This window comes from Lacerta agilis, chromosome 11 (assembly GCF_009819535.1).
Source record: "Lacerta agilis isolate rLacAgi1 chromosome 11, rLacAgi1.pri, whole genome shotgun sequence".
Classification (NCBI taxonomy): Eukaryota; Metazoa; Chordata; class Lepidosauria; order Squamata; family Lacertidae; genus Lacerta; species Lacerta agilis.
The window spans coordinates 41,757,168-41,776,865 of NC_046322.1; the positions used below are offsets into that span (position 1 = coordinate 41,757,168).

The 19,698-nt window shown below is 41.7% G+C and overlaps 2 protein-coding genes and 1 non-coding gene across 4 annotated transcripts in view; 2 read left to right on the forward strand and 1 right to left on the reverse strand.

The window, feature by feature from the left end:
- Positions 1–3,968: 3,968 nt before the first annotated feature.
- Positions 3,969–10,652, forward strand: LOC117054688 (general transcription factor II-I repeat domain-containing protein 2-like). The gene is made up of 3 exons (XM_033163673.1): positions 3,969–4,073; positions 6,988–8,680; positions 10,243–10,652. The coding sequence occupies exon 2, from the start codon at positions 6,996–6,998 to the stop codon at positions 8,643–8,645; it is 1,650 nt and encodes a 549-aa protein (XP_033019564.1). The 5' UTR covers positions 3,969–4,073; positions 6,988–6,995; the 3' UTR covers positions 8,646–8,680; positions 10,243–10,652.
- Positions 5,148–5,282, forward strand: LOC117055363. Its single transcript, XR_004427618.1, has one exon. It is a non-coding gene; the product is annotated as a small nucleolar RNA SNORA13 (small nucleolar RNA).
- Positions 10,653–11,564: 912 nt separating the features above from the next.
- Positions 11,565–19,698, reverse strand: part of EPB41L4A (erythrocyte membrane protein band 4.1 like 4A) — a 93,735-nt gene continuing 85,601 nt past the window's right edge. For both annotated transcript variants that reach the window (XM_033163671.1, XM_033163672.1), the window contains exons 19-23: positions 18,079–18,126; positions 17,908–17,976; positions 14,468–14,578; positions 13,483–13,564; positions 11,565–12,094 (exon numbers count right to left, since the gene is read on the reverse strand). In XM_033163671.1, coding sequence (XP_033019562.1) covers positions 11,966–12,094; positions 13,483–13,564; positions 14,468–14,578; positions 17,908–17,976; positions 18,079–18,126 — 439 coding nt within the window. In that variant the 3' untranslated portion in view covers positions 11,565–11,965. The remainder of the gene's footprint in view (positions 12,095–13,482; positions 13,565–14,467; positions 14,579–17,907; positions 17,977–18,078; positions 18,127–19,698) is intronic.

Sequence of the window (19,698 nt, forward strand, 5' to 3'; positions counted from 1 at the left end):
GCAATATTTCGATAGCAATGTGTAAATTACGAAGAACAAAGTTTATAATGCTTCTGAAAATAGAACTGCATTTGCTAGAACAATTGTAATACAGTCATACCTCGGAAGTCGAACAGAATCTGTTCTGGAAGTTTGTTTGACTTCCGAAACGTTCGACTTCCAAAGCACATCTTCTGATTGGCTGCAGGAAGCTCCTGCAGCCAATCAGAAGCCACAGAAGCCCCGTCGGATGTTTGGCTTCCTAAAGAACGTTCAAATACCGGAACACTCACTTCCAGTTTTCAGTCGTTCAGGAGCTGGAACATTCAACTCCCAAGGCATTCAGGAGCCGAAGTACAACTGTACAATGTTGTTTCAAGTGTGTCTATTACATTTATATTTTGACTTTCTGTTGTCAAGGAACTTAATGCAGTTTAAGCCCTCCTCTGATATGCAAACCCTGCATTAAGTAAATGTGTGAGGGCCCCCCCAGCTCTGCTCATTGTTTCTGTCACTTTCCATAATTTGGAGAGGGACTGTCTGAAATGGGGGCCCTCCTGTACTTATAGATGCTCTCCACAGATTTGAGAACTTTGATTTTCCAGGATTCTAAAACACACATCAGAACCTTGTTTGTTTCTGCAATACAGTACCTTCTTCAGATTTAAACAAAAGGCATAAATTTCTCCTGATTACAACTGTATCGCTTTTGCAAAGTATCTTAGATTAGTTGTGCTTTTTTGTATTTTATGTTGAAAACTTTCTATAAAAAAAGATTATTAAACAAAAATACTTGACAATGTTTTTCTTTGCTTGATCCAAAAGATTTTTAGACTTATGGAGACACCTGGTGGTTTCTCAACAAATATGGGAGTATAGAGAACAGAAAGATTACTCTTGGTGCCTGATATAAAAAGGTAAAGGTAAAGGACCCCTGACAGTTAAGTCCAGTCGCGAACGACTCTGGGATTGCAGCACTCATCTTGGTTTACTGGCTGAAGGAGCTGGCGTTTGTCCGCAGACAGCTTCCAGGTCATGTGGCCAGCATGACTAAGCCGCTTCTGGTGAAACCAGAGCAGCGCACAGAAATGCTATTTACCTTCCTGCTGGAGCGGTACCTATTTATCTACTTGCACTTTGACGTGCTTTCGAACTGCTAGGTTGGCAGGAGCTGGGACAGACCAATGGGAGCTCACCCGGTCACGGGGATTTGAACCGCCAACCTTCCAATTGGCAAGCCCTAGGCTCAGTGGTTTAGACCACAGCACCACCCGCGTGGTCTATATAGACTGACTATCTATCTATCTGTATAGACTATCTCTATATAGTTGAGCCTTTATTATTTAAAAAATGATCCCTATAGGACTGAGTTTCAGATTGCAATTCTAAGGCTATAATCTTATGTGCACTTACTTTGGAGTAGACCCCACTGAATTCTGTGGTAAACATCATAAACCTATATAAGCACAGAATGAACATCATTTACATGTAAAAATAACATTAATAATGTAATAATATTTTTACTAATGCCAACTGAAGCCTTGTCAGGTGTGTCTGTTCTCATTTGGGAGCAAGCATTTTAATATAATATAATATAATATAATATAATATAATATAATATAATATAATAAATATAATATAATATAATATATATCATCATTGTTTCCGACTCTTCAGGACCCCATGGACCAGAGCACACCAGGCACTCCTGTCTTCCACTGCCTCCAGCAGTTTGGTCAGACTCATGTTGGTAGCTTACATAATACATATTTAGGTTAGATGTTAAAGTTAAAGCAGCACAAAAGTTGCAGGAAGGGAGAACAAATATATGTCCAAGGCATGATGTCTGCTTTCTGTAAGTCAGCCATCAACTTTCTGAGATACGTGTGGGATTTAAACATACCCTGTGCTCTGATCTTATTAGAGTTCAACTTGTTACACAGTATCCTGAGATGATAAGGTATTAATGAGTGGCCTGGTTACATTATCTTGAGGCTTGCTTCTGCAAACAATTGGTCTACTGAGAACAAAGGAGAGCTGATTTGGCAAAGAGAAGCGTTATTTCTAAATGCAAAAGGCAGAGGAAAGCCTTTTGTTGATTTATTATGATTTATGATTAAGTGGGAATAAAATATGTTTGGGGAAAGGAAAAAAAGTCCTGGTTGGGGAATTTGCTTTTTGGTTTGTGGTTCTCCAAGAAATAAAATTAATCTCCTGAAGCTTAATTTTTAGGCAAAGTTTCATAGCTTCATATTTTAATGACACTTTAAAGGGAGTATCTTGTACGTGTACTCTGTTTAACCAAAGTCAGCCAAACAGCCTTATTTTTCACATCCACAGATACCAACATGCTTTCTCTATTTTCTTTCTGCACCTTAGTAAAAAGAATTATACATTTAAGAGCGACATCTGTCCGGTTGTATTTCCTAAAAATAAAACAAGCATTTCATTAATAAATGAAGTGGTCTGTCGTGAATTACTCATACCAAAAAGTAGCTTAGAACATTTATTGGGCAACTGAATATAGGAATTCAGTCAGTGGATCCCTTTTATGGACTTTTGTTGGCATGCTCTGCATTCAGCTGGGGAAAGAGAAGGGCACTGAGCAAAATGCTCTCTGCATATATTAAAAAACACCTTAACAGCATCATCTTTTAAAAATTTAAATAGTTCAGCTGGAACACCATCACTTTCACTGGCCTTGTTATTAGCAGTGCTTTCTAAGTCCCATTTGACTTCACTCTCCAGGATGTCTGGCTCAAGGTCAGCAACCACACTACCTGGGGTATACGAGACCTCCATATCTTTCTGGTATAATTCCTCTGTGTATTCTTGCCACCTTTTCTTGATGTCTTCTGCTTCTGTTAGGTCCTTTCCACTTTTGTCCTTTATTATGGTAATCTTTGTACGAAATGTTCCTTAAATATCTCCAATTTTCTTGAAAAGATCTCTGTTTTTTCCCATTCTGTTGTTTTCTTCTATTTCTTTGCATTGCTCATTTAAGAAGGCCCTCTTGTCTCTCCTTGCTATTTTTTTTTGGAAATCTGTATTCAATTTCCTGTATCTTTCACTATCTCCCTCGCATTTTGCTTGCCTTCTCTCCAGTGCTATTTGTAAGGCCTCACTGGACAGCCACTTTGCTTTTTTGCATTTCCTTTTCAGTGGGATGGTTTTCATTGCTGCCTCCTGTATAATGTTACGAGCCTCCATCCATAGTTCTTCAGGCACTCTGTCCACCAAATCTGAATCCTTAAACCTGTTCCTCACTTCCACTGTGTATTCATAAAGGATTTGATTTAGATTTGATTGTATCTTACTGGCCCAGTGTGACCCCACGTTATGTAGCATATTAAAATAAAATAGAGCATGCACATCAGCAGAAACTGAAGTATTTCATCCTCTGTGGCCCACACCGGTAATCTGGTTTAACCACCAAATAAATAGAAAATGACAGAATGTGATCATCAACTGCTGCGCCAAAGAAGATGTTGTGCAGCGGACCGGTGGGGTAGCAGCTGCTGCAGACGGAAGGCCCCAGCATCTAACCATCAGCATCTCCACGTGCATTTTTGCCCCTCTCCTGCTGCAAAATGCAAACCCCAAATCAAAAGAGAAGAAGCGAGCGCGGAGCAAGTTGCGCTTTACTCTGCACTATTATCTCTAGGGTCCAGCAACCGTTTGAATGGGAACAGCGGGAAGAAGGAGGAGGGAGAGAAGCACAGTTGGTACATTCCATGTCCTCCTCATGTTTCGACAAGAGGGGGAGCGAGTGACCTGAGAGCGCGTTTGGTATATGCCAGACCTTTGAAACGTGTCTGGGCTACGATGGTTTCCTTCAGAAATCAATGAATGGCGCGGTCTGGCCTGGTCTTCTCTCTCTCCTTCCCCCAACACCCCCTCGCTCTAGCAGCAATGGTTTGGCCCGAAGCGGACGATATAAGAAGCGGCCGGAAGGGGAAGGGCGTCCCTTTCGTCGCTCTCGGCGCGCGCGAGGGAGGTGGCTGTTGAGAAAGCTGCTGAGGGCAGGAACAGAGTAATACCAAGCAGGGTGTTTGAAAAGCGCGGGAAGAGCTGCGGGAACTGGAGCCAACCAAGTAAGTAAGACTGGGGGGGGGGCACATCTGTGTGGCAGTTGGCAAGGGAGGCGGGAAACAGAGAAGGAGTGCAGGCGGGTGAGGGGAGGCGCAGGCATGGAGGTTTCGCCGAGGGGGGATCGAAGTGAGCCGGATTCCCACAGCCTCTGCCGTTTCGTCTCTTCCCTCGAAAGAATCCCGGGCTCTGCGCTTTATCCCCTCGCGGAGATGCAGTTCCCAGCAGCCCTTTTAAACGAACCGCAGCGCCCTGAGGGAGAAAGCGCTTCCTTCGAAGGCCGCAGCCTCTGCCGGCGGGAACTGCTTCAAGCCGGGGTTTGGCGAAAGCTCCGCGCGCGCCGCTTTAAGCTTCCGCGGGGCCCCGAGGTATGAACGCCCACCCCCCACCCACCCAAAAATAAATAATACCGGCGGTTAAAAGTATAGGCCCTACGCGCTATTTTTTTCTTCCCTTTCCGTCGGGGAACTGAGCAAGGCGGGCATGTAGGAGGCCTTACCGGCCCCTGAGGGAGCTCGTCCTCTCGCGCGAATGGGCGCGCGGACGCTGCGGGGCCTTGTTGTTGCTGCTTCTTAGCGCGTGGTGTTAGTGGGGCCGCGGGGGCACAGAGGCAAGTAATGGCGGCGTAGCGTGGCCGCCTCGGATTCGCACCCTGCCGAGCCTCAGGAGGCGGTGTTGGTTGGGTTTGATGGGACAGGCTAGCACAAGGTGGGGGGCATCACTTTTCGATAGGAAGCGGGGATATTATGCACGTGTGGCAAGTTCGCTGTGAGCGCAAACACGCACACACTGCACAGCAGCTCTTCTCCCGTTTCTTTTTAGAGAGAAAAGGGTAGAGGTAAATGAGATTTTGTGAGAAAGAAGCCATAGAGGAAAGAAAAATGGAGGTTTTTTTTCCACTTCAGTATTCTTACAAACAGCCAGGCTTTTTAAAATTAAGTATGCCGAACTGCAGGAAATGTATCCAGAAATGTAGGTAAGCTGTGTGTACATAAGTTCTTAGTCCCAGGTACCACTGTGTAGGCATGAAGGTGCAGGTCCTTCCTTGCTTGCCTGGTTTTGGTTCCTTTGTGTCATCTTGCCTTCAGTGTTGCCCGTTCGTTTTGGTTGCTAATGAACGTGGTGTCAGAGAAGGCATAAAACAAATCCCCCCCTTGCAGCTTTTTCCTATGCTAGGACTTGTTCCTAGCAGGCTTGCTGTATGTGGGACATCTCTAGGTTTGTCTGCCTGTGGCTCCTTGAAAGTCTTGTGTAGCTGCTTTGTGTTCATTTTAAGTTTTTAAAAAACTTTAAAGCTCCTGTCTGTATGAAGACTTAACACTTCAGCTTGACTGCAGTCCGTGTTTTCATAAGGTGGGTAACAAAGAGCAAAGGACCAAACTGGACACGACACAGTTAACAATTGCCTGAATTTTTTTTTAAAGTAAATTGGTGCAGACACCTGAGCAGTGGCATAGTGTGTAGTTTGCTCCAAAGACTAATCTCATGCCAGTGCTTAGTTAAATCAGCTTCTTTTCAAACTTCAAAATTACTGGGTTGTTATCCCTGGCATATTCCATGTTTATTCGGCCACACAGTACACCAGTACAGACAAAGCTTTCTCTGATTCAAGGAACCTGTGTGATTCATCCTCTCCAATGATATTATTGTGAATAATTGACTTCCTTGTGTGTTTGATGACCCTATATAATGTTGTATATATGTGACTAAAGCTTGGGTTCAATTTTATATCTGCTTACAGTGACTTCAAAAAACGGTTAAAAAACTGATAAATTTAAATCATTTTGTGCGTGAGGTTTTTTTTATCAAATCTCTTTGAAAGTAAGATTTTATCTAATCTTTAATGAAAGCTCATCGAATTATGATATAGGGAAATGAGGTTGTAAAAAAGTAATCACCCTATTGGACAGTGTTCTCGAAGCTACCAACATGAGTCTGACCAAACTGTGGGAGGCAGTGGAAGACAGGAGTGCCTGGCGTGCTCTGGTCTATGGGGTCACAAAGAGTTGGACACAACTAAACAACAACAACCACGTCTAGTGCAGGGGTCCCCAAACTAAGGCCCGGGGGGCGGATGTGGCCCAATCGCCTTCTAAATCCAGCCTGCGGACGGTACGGGAATCAGTGTGTTTTTACATGAGTAGAATGTGCCCTTTTATTTAAAATGCATCTCTGGGTTATTTGTGGGGCCTGCCAGGTATTTTTACACGAGTAGAATGTATGCTTTTATTTAAAATGCATCTCTGTGTTATTTGTGGGGCATAGAAATTGGTTCATATTTTTTTTCCAAAATATAGTCCGGGCCCCCACAAGGTCTGAGGGACAGTGGACCGGCCAAAGTTTGTTGACCCCTGAGCTAGTGCCTTCACCTGAAATATCATCTCTCCACCATTATTCCCATTGCCAAAGCCTCCCAACAGATGCTCCCTTTCATAGGCCTTCACCCTCCCTAGTCTTACTTATAGTATCATTCATACTGTGGGTGTCTCTTGCAAGAAAGCACTTAAAACTAAGATTTAAGTGTTCATGTAACAACACACTGTTGATGGGTGGTACACTTACACACACACACACACACACACACACACCCATAGTTATGGAAAGTTGGACCTTTGAGGGGTTCCATGTTGGGAATGTCACACACAGGCCACCAAAAAATTCATTCTCCCAGTCATGCTTTTTCTGTAGGTCCATGCATCTTGGTGCACTATGGCTCAGGCCTTTGCTATTGCAAAGGAGAAGGAGCTCAGAGGGGGAGCCTTTGACTTTGCAGTTTTCTAGGGAAATAAGTTTTCTTTCAAAATAAGTTGCTCCAACAGCAATGACAACTTTGCTTGTGATTTTTATAAGGATCTGTTACGTTTTGCAAAATTTGTGTCTAGAAGTTGAAATGAAACTTTTTTTCCCTTCTGTCTACAGTTGCCAGAATGAGTGAGCTACCCACTAAAAGACGCAGGATTTATACTTCTGATACAAAGTGGGAAGCGAATCCTTGTTTCACAGCAGCACAACTATCCCCTGCAGTGCAATCCAGGAATGCTACAATTGCATCTTTTAAAATTGCAAATTTGTTTGCTAAGAGAAGAAAATCTCTTGAAGATGCGGAGGTGGTGCAGAAGATGCTATTGGTTGTTGGGAAGGCCCTTTTTGAAGGGTTGTCTAATGAAAATGATACAATTACAGCAATAAAAATGTTGAATCTGTCTGGAGAAACACTTTCCAGAAGAATTGAATCAATTTCAAGTGACTTGGAGCATCAACTGCAGACTGATTTGCACAAATGTCTTTGGTTTTCACTTCAGCTTGATGAATTGACATACATGACAGACACTTCCCAGTTAATAGTCATTGTAAGGATGGTATTTGGTGACCTTTCTGAAAAAGAAGAGCTTCTCAAAATACTACCGCTAAAAGGAACAGGAGGTGAAGATTTATTTCAGACTTTCAGAAAATATGCCAAGGAAATAAACTTGCCTCTTTACAAATTGTCATCCATCACCACTAATGGGACACTAGCAATGGTGGACTGTATCAATATGCTCATTTCCCACTACAGGAAAGATGCATCTCTCCCAAAGTTTGTTTCATACCACTGCATTATTCACCAGGAAGCATTGTGTGCTGAAGTACTCCAGTTTAAACATATCATGGATATTACTACAGAAATAATAAATGCCATTCAGACTGTGTGCCATTCAGACAAACTTTTTAAGGCACTTGTTGAGGATTTGGATGCTGAATATAATGATCACCTCTTGTACACTGAAGGTGGGTGGCTGAGTGGAAAGGTTCTGGTCAAATTTTTAAACCTGATTGAAGATATAAAGGAGTTCTTAAAGTCTGAAGATCAGTACGTTGAACAACTTGATAACAGGCTTTGGTTGATTGACTTGGCTTTCGTTTCTGATTTGATGCAAAAACTAAACAGTTTGAACACTGAGTTTTGTAGAGAAAAAAGCCATATTTCTGGCATGATCTCTTCAGTCAATTTCTTCAAAGGTAAACTTAAGTTGTGGAAGTCACACTTGCATAGGAAATCATTACTCCATTTCCCTTCAATGAAGCAAGTTGTTGGTGAAGGTGATTTCAACAGCAAACCATTTGTTGACCAACTTGAAACACTTGAGGATCACTTCCAGGCTCGATTTCAACAACTGGTTGTTATTGAACCACTTGTCGCATTTTTAGAAACCCCATTCCAGTCTATTGATGTCCCAGATACAGCAGCAGTCATTGGGGAACTGTGTCAGGCTGGTTTAGAAGAAATAGAGCGAGAGCTTGTGGACCTTCAAAGTGATGTGGTTTTAAAATCTAATTCAAGGTATGACAATTTTTGGAATCTGGTTGATCCTCTAAAGTTTCCCTTTTTGAGGAAGGCTGCTGCAAAGATAAAATCTTACTTTGGATCAACTTACCTAAGGAATTCACTCTTCCTGGCAAAGAAATGTATTGAATCAGAAAACAGAGCACAGTTGACTAAAGAGCAGCTGCATGACTGTTTGAGAGCTGCATTGTCTTCATACATCCCCAATTATAACAAGCTTGCAGATGACATGGAGTGCCAAGCATCACACTAGTCTAGTTTAGAGTAGTGTGTTTCAGCACTGACCAGGTGAGTTTTTTCTATCAGGAATAATTAAACCTGGAAATACTATTACAAGACCTGATAACCTTGGCCTGCATTTAGGCATCATGCACATGTTCAAGGTATTTTTATAGCCTTTTGAACCATTGGTAATTTACAGCAGATTAGCAATTATTAGGAGCCTAGGAAGTGGGTGATGGTTTACCCCAAATCCTTTATCAGCATTTGATGATGATGTGGAGGTAAAAATTGAGGAACTGTTTTGAGAATAAGCCCCAATGGACGCCTATGGACCTGGAAATGCACGTAATCCGGCAGAAAAAGAAATTGACAGTTTGTGAGCAAAAAGGGAAAATTAAGGTAGAACACATAGTTAAGGACTATGCCCCACTGAATTCAGTGGGATTTTCTTCTTATTAAACACGCCCAGTCTTAAGTTGAAAGGAAGAAAATATGCTTGGGCAGGATATGAAGAAAAGCACAAATTGAGTGGGAGCAAGGTACAGGCACTTTACTTGAGGAAGGCTTCATTTGCTTTCAGGCAGATAAAGGTGGTGGCTTTGGTGAGTTGTATTGCAACAAACAAGTGAAATAACTTCTTGGAAATAGGGTAAGCAGGCAGGGTTAAGTCACAGTGGCTTGTCCATTATGTCAGCAAAATACGCATGTGTACCTTTATGTATACACCCACTTCATTCTGTTCCTGTTTTGCCAGGGTCTTGTTCCTCGCTGTTTTTACACTCCTTATTTTTCCCCTCTCCTGGGAAGCAAGGCTTCAAATCACCATGGTGTGAGGAGCAGGATGCACATCCTGGACATGGGAAGTGCCACAAGAATGTCTCACCATTACTGATCATCCATGTGGGGTGTAGCTATTTTAACTGCACAGAATCCTCTGTGCCTCAAAACATTTGCTGCTGCTCAAGCCAAAAGCCATAGATACTTTACACTTCTGCTTAATGGAAGAAAGTGGTTTGCCCAGGCCAATGAGTAATACTAATAATTTATAATAATTTATTATTTATACCCTGCCCATCTGGTTGGGTTTCCCCAGTAAGTAAGAGGTCATTCACAGCTACGGACCTGGTTATTGACATTGTTGCTAGGGCTGCTCCTGGATCCACTGCAGCATGGCAGGCAATTTGACAAGTGGGTTGATAAATGCTCTGATCTTCCCATGCTTTTGGTGAAACAAGCGACAGGTGATGAAGCTATGTTAGATAATTCATAGTTCACAGTGACAAAGGTTTGATGAGTTTCTACATTAGAAAAAAATGCCAAAATAAATTTGGCTGAGGCAACCTTCACAAAAATATGGTCATGGTTAGTGGATATCCACTTAAATGCTCTAAAAATGACTTTCCACCCTTTTCACATAACTGAATTGACACAGCACATAGTATGTAAATACAGGTTTCCAACATCAAGAAATTAGTTTGACATCAAACTAAAAAACAAAACTAAAAAAATAAGATGTCTATCAGTTAATAACTACTTCAAAAATTAGGGTAACCCAAATTCATTTCTTGTGGCACATTTTCCGTTTGGTTGCCGGTTAATTAATAGTGGAACATTTTCTTCTTTTGCAGGAATATGTATCTACAGCATCAGCTGCAACATGCTAGCAGAAGCCTGTATTAAGGAGGAGGGAAAGTAACATGTAAATATTACCTATTGGATTGTGATGATTGCACCTTGAAAGTAAATAGGGTGAACTGTTGTGAACATGCCTTGCTCCATTGCAACCACTCACCACCAGACCACGGACAGACTCTTGTTGATGGTATATAGTTTCCAGTCTATTGTTCCAGTAAGCTTTGCACACAGGGGTTTTAAAGTTAATTAACACCTGCCACTGAAATATCAGTAGTTTAACATGATGTGGCTTATTCTGCTTAACTTCTGTATCAGAGGTAATTTCATGTATAAGTATAAAGAAACATCTGTACACAGCATCTGTGTATGTTAACTTTAAAAATAAATCGATTTCAAAACACCATGGTTGCTAGATGATAAACAGTGTGATATACACACAAAAAACCTGCTACCATAAAAGTTACTAGGAGAAAAGCAAAACCAAACCAGTGTTTGTGGGCAATCCAAAGTTCTCCCCTGCAATTAAGATGTTCTGCTGTTTCAGGAAATAAAAAATGGGAGGATCTCACAATTGTAAAACCAAGGGGACAGCAACAATGAGCTAGCAGGAATGGAAAATGAAGGGCTTGACCTGCATCCCTTGTTATTTAATCATCCAGTTTGCTTGTTTCCTTGGAGTGGAAGGATGGAGAAATGAAACCTGTACTCTTTTGATATCCAGAGTTGGTGCTATTTGTAATGCCTCCCTCCTTGCCATTCTTTTCATCTGTTTCTAGGTCCTGTACACTAGGAAGCAATATCTGGAGGGACATATGCCCCTCCCTGCTCCTAAACATTGGTTGCTTAAGAATATTTCATTATATCATAGCACCTTAAGTCAAAGGTGGTGGCAACTCATTTCAAAATACTATAGCTACACCTTTTACAGCTGATCACTTTTCTCTGTTCTAAACTCTAATTTGATGCCTCATTCATAGCTCTATGAACTTCCGCAACCAGATGCCCTGCAAACATTTTTGACTTCATTCTCATGATGAGATATGTAGTCATTGGGAGGGTACCAGGTTAGGGAGGCCTGCTCTAGAACCACAGTAAAAGATCCTAAAAACATCGGCAACAATAGCATGAATCTTGAGGAGCTAATTTTAGGACATTAAAAATTGGAAGGCTGTATATAAGACAGTCTGCTTTTGTGTAACCAAGCAGGATGTAGAATTCACTGTACAGTATAAAGATAAGTTCTGATAAAATAATCAACGTTGCTGTGAATAAGAATGAGATCGCTAGCCAAGTATAGGCATATGAATTACAGCCCTTACTCTTAAATTCAGAAAACATTTACTATTGCACATTTGGCAAGTACATTGCTTTTGTATCTTTGCTGATACTTCCATTTTTTGAATCAAGTCACCCAGGGCATTGTCCATGGTTAGCAATCGGCTGTAACTGGTTTTTGCAACTGGAGTAGTTATTATCTAAAACCTTTACTTTCATAGATCTTCCAGTAAGCCAACAGCTGTTTTGTTCAATCCTCTGATCTTATTGGTGTTATCCTTGAGAGCAATTTCCCTCGTCCTCAAGAAATATTTCATAGTTTAAATCTTTGCTTTAATTTAGGTCAAAAATCCCAACTGTGCCGTTTAAGTGTCGTTGGACTTCTGTACCATTTGAAAATTCCAAGGAGCAGCATCCTCTCACAGTCCTTTGCTAGAAGAATCAAGTCTCTGTCTTAAGCCGTGAAGCTTGTACAATTTTTATTGTCTTTGCACTGTGCTTTCCATCCAGGTTGTTGATGGGTGCCTGTGCCTTTTCTTCTATTAGGCTGTCTTTAGATCCATTTTGCCTCTGAAGAAAAAGAAAATGCATTACTAAAAATTCAATGCACAACTGATGAGAATTAAGTCATGTTCTGTGTTCTGGTTACAGTCCTGAAAAAGGAATTACTGTATTTTTCCATGTATAAGACAATGCTTTTTGCTTTTAAAATTTAGTTTAAAAATTGGTTACATTTTATACATGGATGGTGAATGCACAGAGGCTGTGATTGTGGCTCTGACTCTGGTGTGGGAGGCCTGGGCTTGGGTTCAGGCTCTGACATGGGTGGTCTGGCTCTGGCCCGATTTCTTAATTTTGGGTTCAAAAAAATAGGGCTTGTCTCATAGGGGGGAGCATCTTATACACTGAAAAATACGGTACTACAGTCGTACGTCGGAAGTTGAACAGAATCTGTTCTGGAAGTCTGTTCGACTTCCAAAATGTTCAACTTCCAAAGCTCGGCTTCTGACTGGCTGCAGGAAGCTCCTGCAGCCAATCAGAAGCCGTTGAAGCCCGGTCAGATGTTCAGCTTCCGAAAGAACGTTTGAAAACTGGAACACTCATCCAGTTTTTGATCGTTTGGGAGCCGAAACGTTTGACTCCCAACGATCAAAACGACCAATGTTTGGGAGCCGAGGTACGACTACACTCCCAATATAAACACTGATTTTCTGAAAGCAAATTAACATTGTAATGCATGGGATTGAGAGTACTTCTGCGGAAGGATCCTAAATTAAATCCATTAAATTTAAATGTGGGAGCGAGGTGGCATTGGAATTGCTTGGCATTTGATTTCAGTAACATCCAAATACTGTTTGGTAAGTGTTAACAGCATATCCTAACAGAATCAATTAAGATGGAGGCAGGTGGCAGGATGGATGAGTTGGTGAATGACTGCAAGAATGAGGGAGCAAAGTTAGGCTAGGGCAGGCATAGGCAAACTCGGCCCTCCAGATGTTTTGGGACTACAACTCCCATTATCCTTAGCTAACAGGACCAGTGGTCAGAGATGATGGGAATTGTAGTCCCAAAACATCTGGAGGGCCGAGTTTGCCTATGCCTGGTTAAGTCCTTTCCTCTGTGTGCTGCAGTCCCAATGAACCACCACTATCCCTTGAGAGCATTTCAAGTGCGATAGTGTGGTATTTAGCACTAACTAGAGTCAGGCAATAATTCTAACTATAGGAAGCCAGTGCAACTTTCACTTGTGTATGTTACTCCTATTCTAAGCTCCATTCAGGACTATGGGACAGGCTACTGCCAGCAGCTGAATGTAGGTCCAAGTTTTAAGGCCTGGGTCCTAGGTCACATGACCTAAGCTGAATTACTGTAGATTTGGAAGCTGTGCAAGTCTCTCCTTGTCCTACCACCACCACTCCAAATATACAAATGCAACTTAAAATACTCAAATTACCAACCTGGTGAGATACTGCAATGGTGGGGCAGTGAGCATCTGAGGAACGAGTTACAGGTAATGGAGGTACGAGGTCTGTTTTTGAACTGAAAAAAAAACAAATTGCAAGATGTATGGCGCTTACATGTTAAGACAAGTTTTGGGGTTAAAAAATTATCTGCACATGAACAGGCATCCTATCAATGCTTTTCTCTCAGTAATAAATACAACTGAAGGGGATATATAGCTGAGTGTTTCTCCTATAACCCAACTGGAACCCAAATAAGAACTATGATCTTTGTTAGACCCCCCAGGATAGGATAGAATTCAATTCTAACTTTGAAATGTTCTTAAGTGTTTCTAATTAAGGTTTAACTGCTGATTTACAATCCTGTGTTCCAAGGGTTGCTTCCCATTTTATGATACAAGTGAGGCAGTGACCTCTTTTCCTTTAAGCAATAAAGGAGGAGTAGGAAGAGGACAAGTGCTTTCATATACTGCCCTGCCCTTTCCTCTAACAGGATAGCACTTCTGATACAAGTGTATTGTGCTTCCGGATATGCAGGAAGGTCTAATATCCTGTTGGTAATGGTGTAGAACAGGCATGTCCAACTCCCAAGAGACTGCGATCTACTCCCACTATTAAAAAAAAAAATGGCAGTGATCTACCTATTGGATTTACAAAAGTTGTTGAAGCTTTTTTGTCAATGGTTCAGGATCACAAGATCAACCTGGATCGACCTCAGGCATCCCGCGATCAACCATTAGATTGTGATTGACCTGTTGGACAGGCCTGGTGTAGAAGGTTCTAAGCAGAATGAGGAGTTAAGTAACAGGCCAAGGTGCAAATCACTGATCTCTCCCACTCAACTTTTTTTCCTGAGGAGTCAGCTAGGGAACATAAAATATTTTAACAAGTTGCTGCACAATAATTTCGTTAAATTGGAGTTGGGGGTAGGGACAGATAGCATTTATCATTAAACCACTGGCAAATTAAATACTTGACATACTTAACTTCTGACAGAACAGATCTCTCTCCGTCAGAGCACTGCGACCGTCTATACTGGCGATAACTTCTAGGGGAGTGGGAATGTCTGATGCGAACAGGGTCGCCTTGAGTCCTAAAGTGGAATTAACATTTCCAGGAGCAGATTAGTATCATAAACGATTCTCATCAAAAAGAATACAAAAGTTGACAACCCTGGAAAGTTGTTTAACCTCCACGATCAAGTTTGTTTGCATCAGGGTCTCCCAAACATGGGTCTCCAGCTGTTTTTGGATTACAACTCTCATCATCCCTAGCTAGCAGGACCAGTGGTCAGGGATGATGGGAAATGTAGCCCAAAAACAACTGGATACCCAAGTTTGCAAAACCCTGATCTAGTCCAACCCCTTGCAGGAATAAAAAGCTGTCCCATATGGGGTGTGAACCTGCAACCATGGCATTTTCAGTATCATGCTCTAACCAACTAAGCTAAGCTGTGTTGTGTCAACTGTCAAGTGGAATGTTTCAAGTTTTGGGAACCAGTGGTCAGCAATGTTGAGAGCTGCAGTCCAAAACAGCTAGAGACCCAAGTTTGGGAAACCCTGATTTTTATTAATATGTATAAGAAATTGATAAAATTATCAAACAGAATTTCCCCTCCATACAGTAGCCTCAGCTCTCAGAATTTTTTTTAAAAAAAAACAACTAAAAGATCCACGCCGAATAAGTAATGCTACCAATTAGTAATATTAGCATTGGTGAGCAAATGTTGCCAGCAAATGTCTTGCCCTATATTCAATTTTTCCTTCCTTCTATAGCCCATCCAAGTAGCCCATCCTTACCCTCCGACTTCTTAGGAAAGAGATTTGTTTCATTTGTATTCCACCTTTCCTCCAAGCAACTCAAGGTGGTGTACACAGTTTCCTTAAGTAATGCGAGCAAAATTATTTAAAAATATATTGGGGTGTGTGTACACACACAGGCTTAGGTAGGTGTGAATCGGGGTTGTTTGACTAGGGTTCAGACATTGATGACTTCAGGATTGGATTACTGCAATACACTCTGTGTGCATCTTTTGTATTTGGTCTGGAAAGTAGTACAGAGTGCTGCAACACAATTTCTGACAGAACCCTAGTCAGCATGGCTTTTCTTCAGCCGGAACTCATGGAACTCAGTCCCGGAACCTCTCAGGCAGGCGCCACTGCCATTCTAAGAGAACAAGGGAGGTGTACATGGTGAGTTGCAGCACCTCTTTTTCTAGAAAAATAGCACTGTTTGTCAGTATTTAACACCCTCGTCATAGATTGGGACTGGCTTCCAATTTGTCACTGGGCCAGATTCAATATGATTTATGTATAAAGCCTTCAACTGGTTGGGACCTGTTTACCTGAAGTATCTCCTCAACACATATGTCCTCAACCTAACTCGTAAGTGTCACATGATCTTGTCCTGCACTGACAAGAAGTTGATCCTTTAGTATGACAATCACCTGCATGTTGAAATTCCCTGTATTATTTTTGGTGCATGCTAAAAACTTTGGATGCCTACCCAGGCATGTAATTTTGACATGTGCTTTTATTAAATGTAAGTGTTTTAAAGCTACTGTTTTTATTTTCTGTTCCATAAATGTTTATGTAGCTTTTTTATTTCTTAATTGGTATTTTAACTGACTATTGTAAACAATCGTAAACTGCACAGAGGTCTTTTGTTCCAGTAAGTGGTATATAAATTTGGTTACATACAAATGTAAATTTTTCAAAATGCCATCATGATGGATTATGGCTTACTATGCACCTGGAATCAGAGCGGATTTAGGCAGCTACTTAATGAACACTGTGTACATGTGTTTGCATATTTCCCCCCCTTTGCGACACACAATCTCACTTGAAGGCCAGAGGCAAGTTACTATTCTCAGCCTCAATGTCGTCTGAAATGTAAGGTGATGGTGGTAAAATTGGGCTGCTTAGAAGGCCGCAAACAGGTATTAAAAAATAATAATGTATGACTTGGCTAAGAAAATTATGTGAGTGCAGGTGTTTTTGAAGAAGAGTTTTATGTTCCATGTCCCACCTGCAGAAGTTTACCACTGTTTGTTTATTTCATTCTCAGTGATGTGACAGAATTGCATTGTGATGTAAAACGTGATCCCACTCCTGTCAGAAGCACTTGCTCGCATCTCTACATGGAAGTCCCAAATGGGCTAATTACGAGAATGAAACGCGTGTTTGATCTGAAAGGAGCAAATGTGCTCTGGCAACTGATGACTATGTGCTAAGGAAGAAGGGTCAAGTGAGTCAACCAGTCACTTTAGGGGATCAGAGGAAGAGTAAATATTAAAGAGAGAGTTTATAAGTGAAGGTAGCTTGGGCTGAAATTCTCCCAAAGCTGCTCTAGATTTTCAGCATTATTCTGTATGCTGTTCAGCAAACTTGACAGGAGCATAGGGGATGCCACTGAGAGCCAAACTAGACAGGATGGTGTAAGTTCTGTGTAAATCCAGGTCCGTCCCAACTGCACAAGGTGGGGAGGGTGGTGGGCTTTGATGTAAACAGCACAAGGTCTATGATGGGTAAGGAGTGTGAAACCCCTTTGCTCTGTCTGTTGTTTACCTTGTTATGGTCTGCTCCCTAAGGTGATTTTATTTCAAAGTGATATGTAGGTAAACCGTATGCGGAGCGAGTCTGCCCCTGCAGCCTGATAGAGGTGGAAACAGTCTCTCATGTCTTGCTACAATGTCATTTTTATGAGGATATACGCTTGGTCTTTATCACCCGTTATACAGAAAATTTCAAGTGGGTCTGAACCTCAATGCTTAAAATCCCTGATAGAGGATAAGGCTCCAGAGATCACGCTAAGGGTGGCCAAATTTTGCGCGGCTGCCATAAAACTCAGGGAACAAGCTGTGCTATTACGAAGACCAAGGCCTCAGATGAAAACGCTAGATAATATTTTAGAGACTTAAGACCTAAACCACAATTCTAATGGCTGTCATATTCGTATTGTTTATTGTTATGTTTGGTTGTTAATTCAGCCTTAATTTTGTTGTGTTTTGTGTTCGATTGGTACTGTATGTGACTCTGGTCTGGGACCATAATAAATTTCATTTCATTCAAAGTGAGGCTCACTTCTGCCATCAAGGCTTGCTTGGGGGTGGAATTTGTGAGGGGGTGGCATACTGCAGAGAACTAAGCTGCAAGTGGAGGAGTATTCTTAAAAGTACAATTTATTGGCAACACAACACATATACGCCTGGCTGAATTGAAATGGAGCTCAGAGATTCACTTCTCTTTAAGGTCTGAGCAATGTTCACAGTGGATTGTGCCTCACTATTTAAGACAGAACTTTGCGGCTCTCTCCTATCTTGCATGATTCTTTCAAATACAAATCTCAGAGTTAGATTTATTTAGCTATATACAAATAGAAACACTCCTGTTCTCTAGGAGAAAAAAACAAACCACCACTTACTCTATTTTCGTATATGGAATCTCTCTTAATTGTTCCTCAGACATGCCAGATGGGTCCACAAGCTCCTTTCTAGAAAAGGATTGCACACAAAAAAGAAGTTATACAACCACATACATAAAAATAGATCTGTATTGTTCCATGGAAGGTCCCCACCCCTGCAGACATACTTACTGAATGTGTTTCCACAATTCTTCCTTTGCTTGCACATCTGGACTTCTCCTACATAAATGCAAACAAAAATATGCCATTTCATCAAATGCATATTCCTAGAGCAAATACAAATCCCTGAACTAAGAATAGTGATGCAACTAGCTAACATTTCTGCAGAAAAATAAGTTTTATGGTTTCATGACATGGAGTAGTGTTCAGAGTACACCCACTGAAATTAACAAACACGCCTAAGCTTGTTTCATTAATTTCAATGGGTTTACTATGAGTAAAACCTATTTTGACTAAGTAGTTCAGAGTCTGAACCACGGTTTTTCTTCCTCCAGGCAACTGTTTGACTAAGCTGCTCATAAAAATGGAGGCACTTCAGCTTTGTTTCCCCCTCCCATGTTCTATTAGCTGGAAAACATATGTGGTGTGTGTGTGTGTGTGTGTGTGTGTGTGTGTGTTTAGAGAGCAGGGTTAATGGTGACATCTCAGCTGACAGTCAACTAAAGTGTGCATGTGTATCGTAATAATACCACCTTCATACAAAGACTACCCAGCACAAGAAACTAATGACCCAATTTCTCATTCTATTTACCCCAAGGCTGTCAATGCCACAGATTATTTTAATGCTCTTTGTGTCTTTCACCTTTCTCCTCCTCCTCCTCCTCCTCCTCCTCCTCCTCCTCCTCCTCCTCCTCCTCCTCCTCCTCCTCCCTCCTCATTTCCCCCTCCCAGTGCCTTTGCCTTCCCTAAGGCAGAAGCCTGATGCATTACTTAACTGGGGGAAGGGTTAATAGTACTTTCCAGCCCTGAATGTTGAATTGCTTTATTCTTCCTTTTGGTCCCATTCATGCAAAGCAGCGGCAGCAGCTGTGTACTCCGCACATATCCCGAGGGACTGGCAAGCCCTTCTGAATCTATAATACTCAAGGCTCCAGGGAATGCGCATAAGCAATCCATGATTCACTGGGAAGGGGGAGTGAATGGCTTTGATAATGTTTATGTCCCAGCTACCATGGCGAGGGAATGCCCTGAGGCTCAGTGTGCTTGGCATGCTCACAGACCATGCTATCCGCTAGATTAGGTGATATTGGTACTTCATGAAAAATGAAACTGATTCAGGTGGGCCCTTCTACTGACAGCAGCCATAGGGATAAGAGCAGAGGTGTCAAAATGGCGCCCACTAGTTGTTGGCAATTTCAAATTCCCCCAACCACAGCCAGCGTGGCCAAGGGACAGGGATGATAGGGGCTGTAATCCAAAATCTGGAGGGCATCATAGGTTGTAAGAAAGACATTGGGGGGAGGGAAATGAACTTCAGCTTTTGATTATTCTAAGAAGGTTCATCACATACATCTGCACTCAGTGGCTTAAATGCAATGATGATGATGATGATTATAGAATACATTTATAAGCATACATGTGGCTCTGCAATATAGCCCATGCCTCTTTCATAATAAATGGGCTGTTTAGTTCTGCTACTTTTACAGTGAAACCATATTGGGAAATCTGTATTTGGACACAGTGATGATACTGCATGCATGCTATAAGCCCCACCTTCTCTTTCAAACCACCCTTATGTGAGTGAAAAGAACAAATGGTTAAGTTTGTGCTTATGTTTTAGGAAAATTGGGC

Coding starts and splice junctions, on each gene's coding strand:
- LOC117054688 (XM_033163673.1), top strand. CDS start 6,996: ATGAGTGAGCTACCCACTAAAAGACGCAGGATTTATACTTCTGATACA.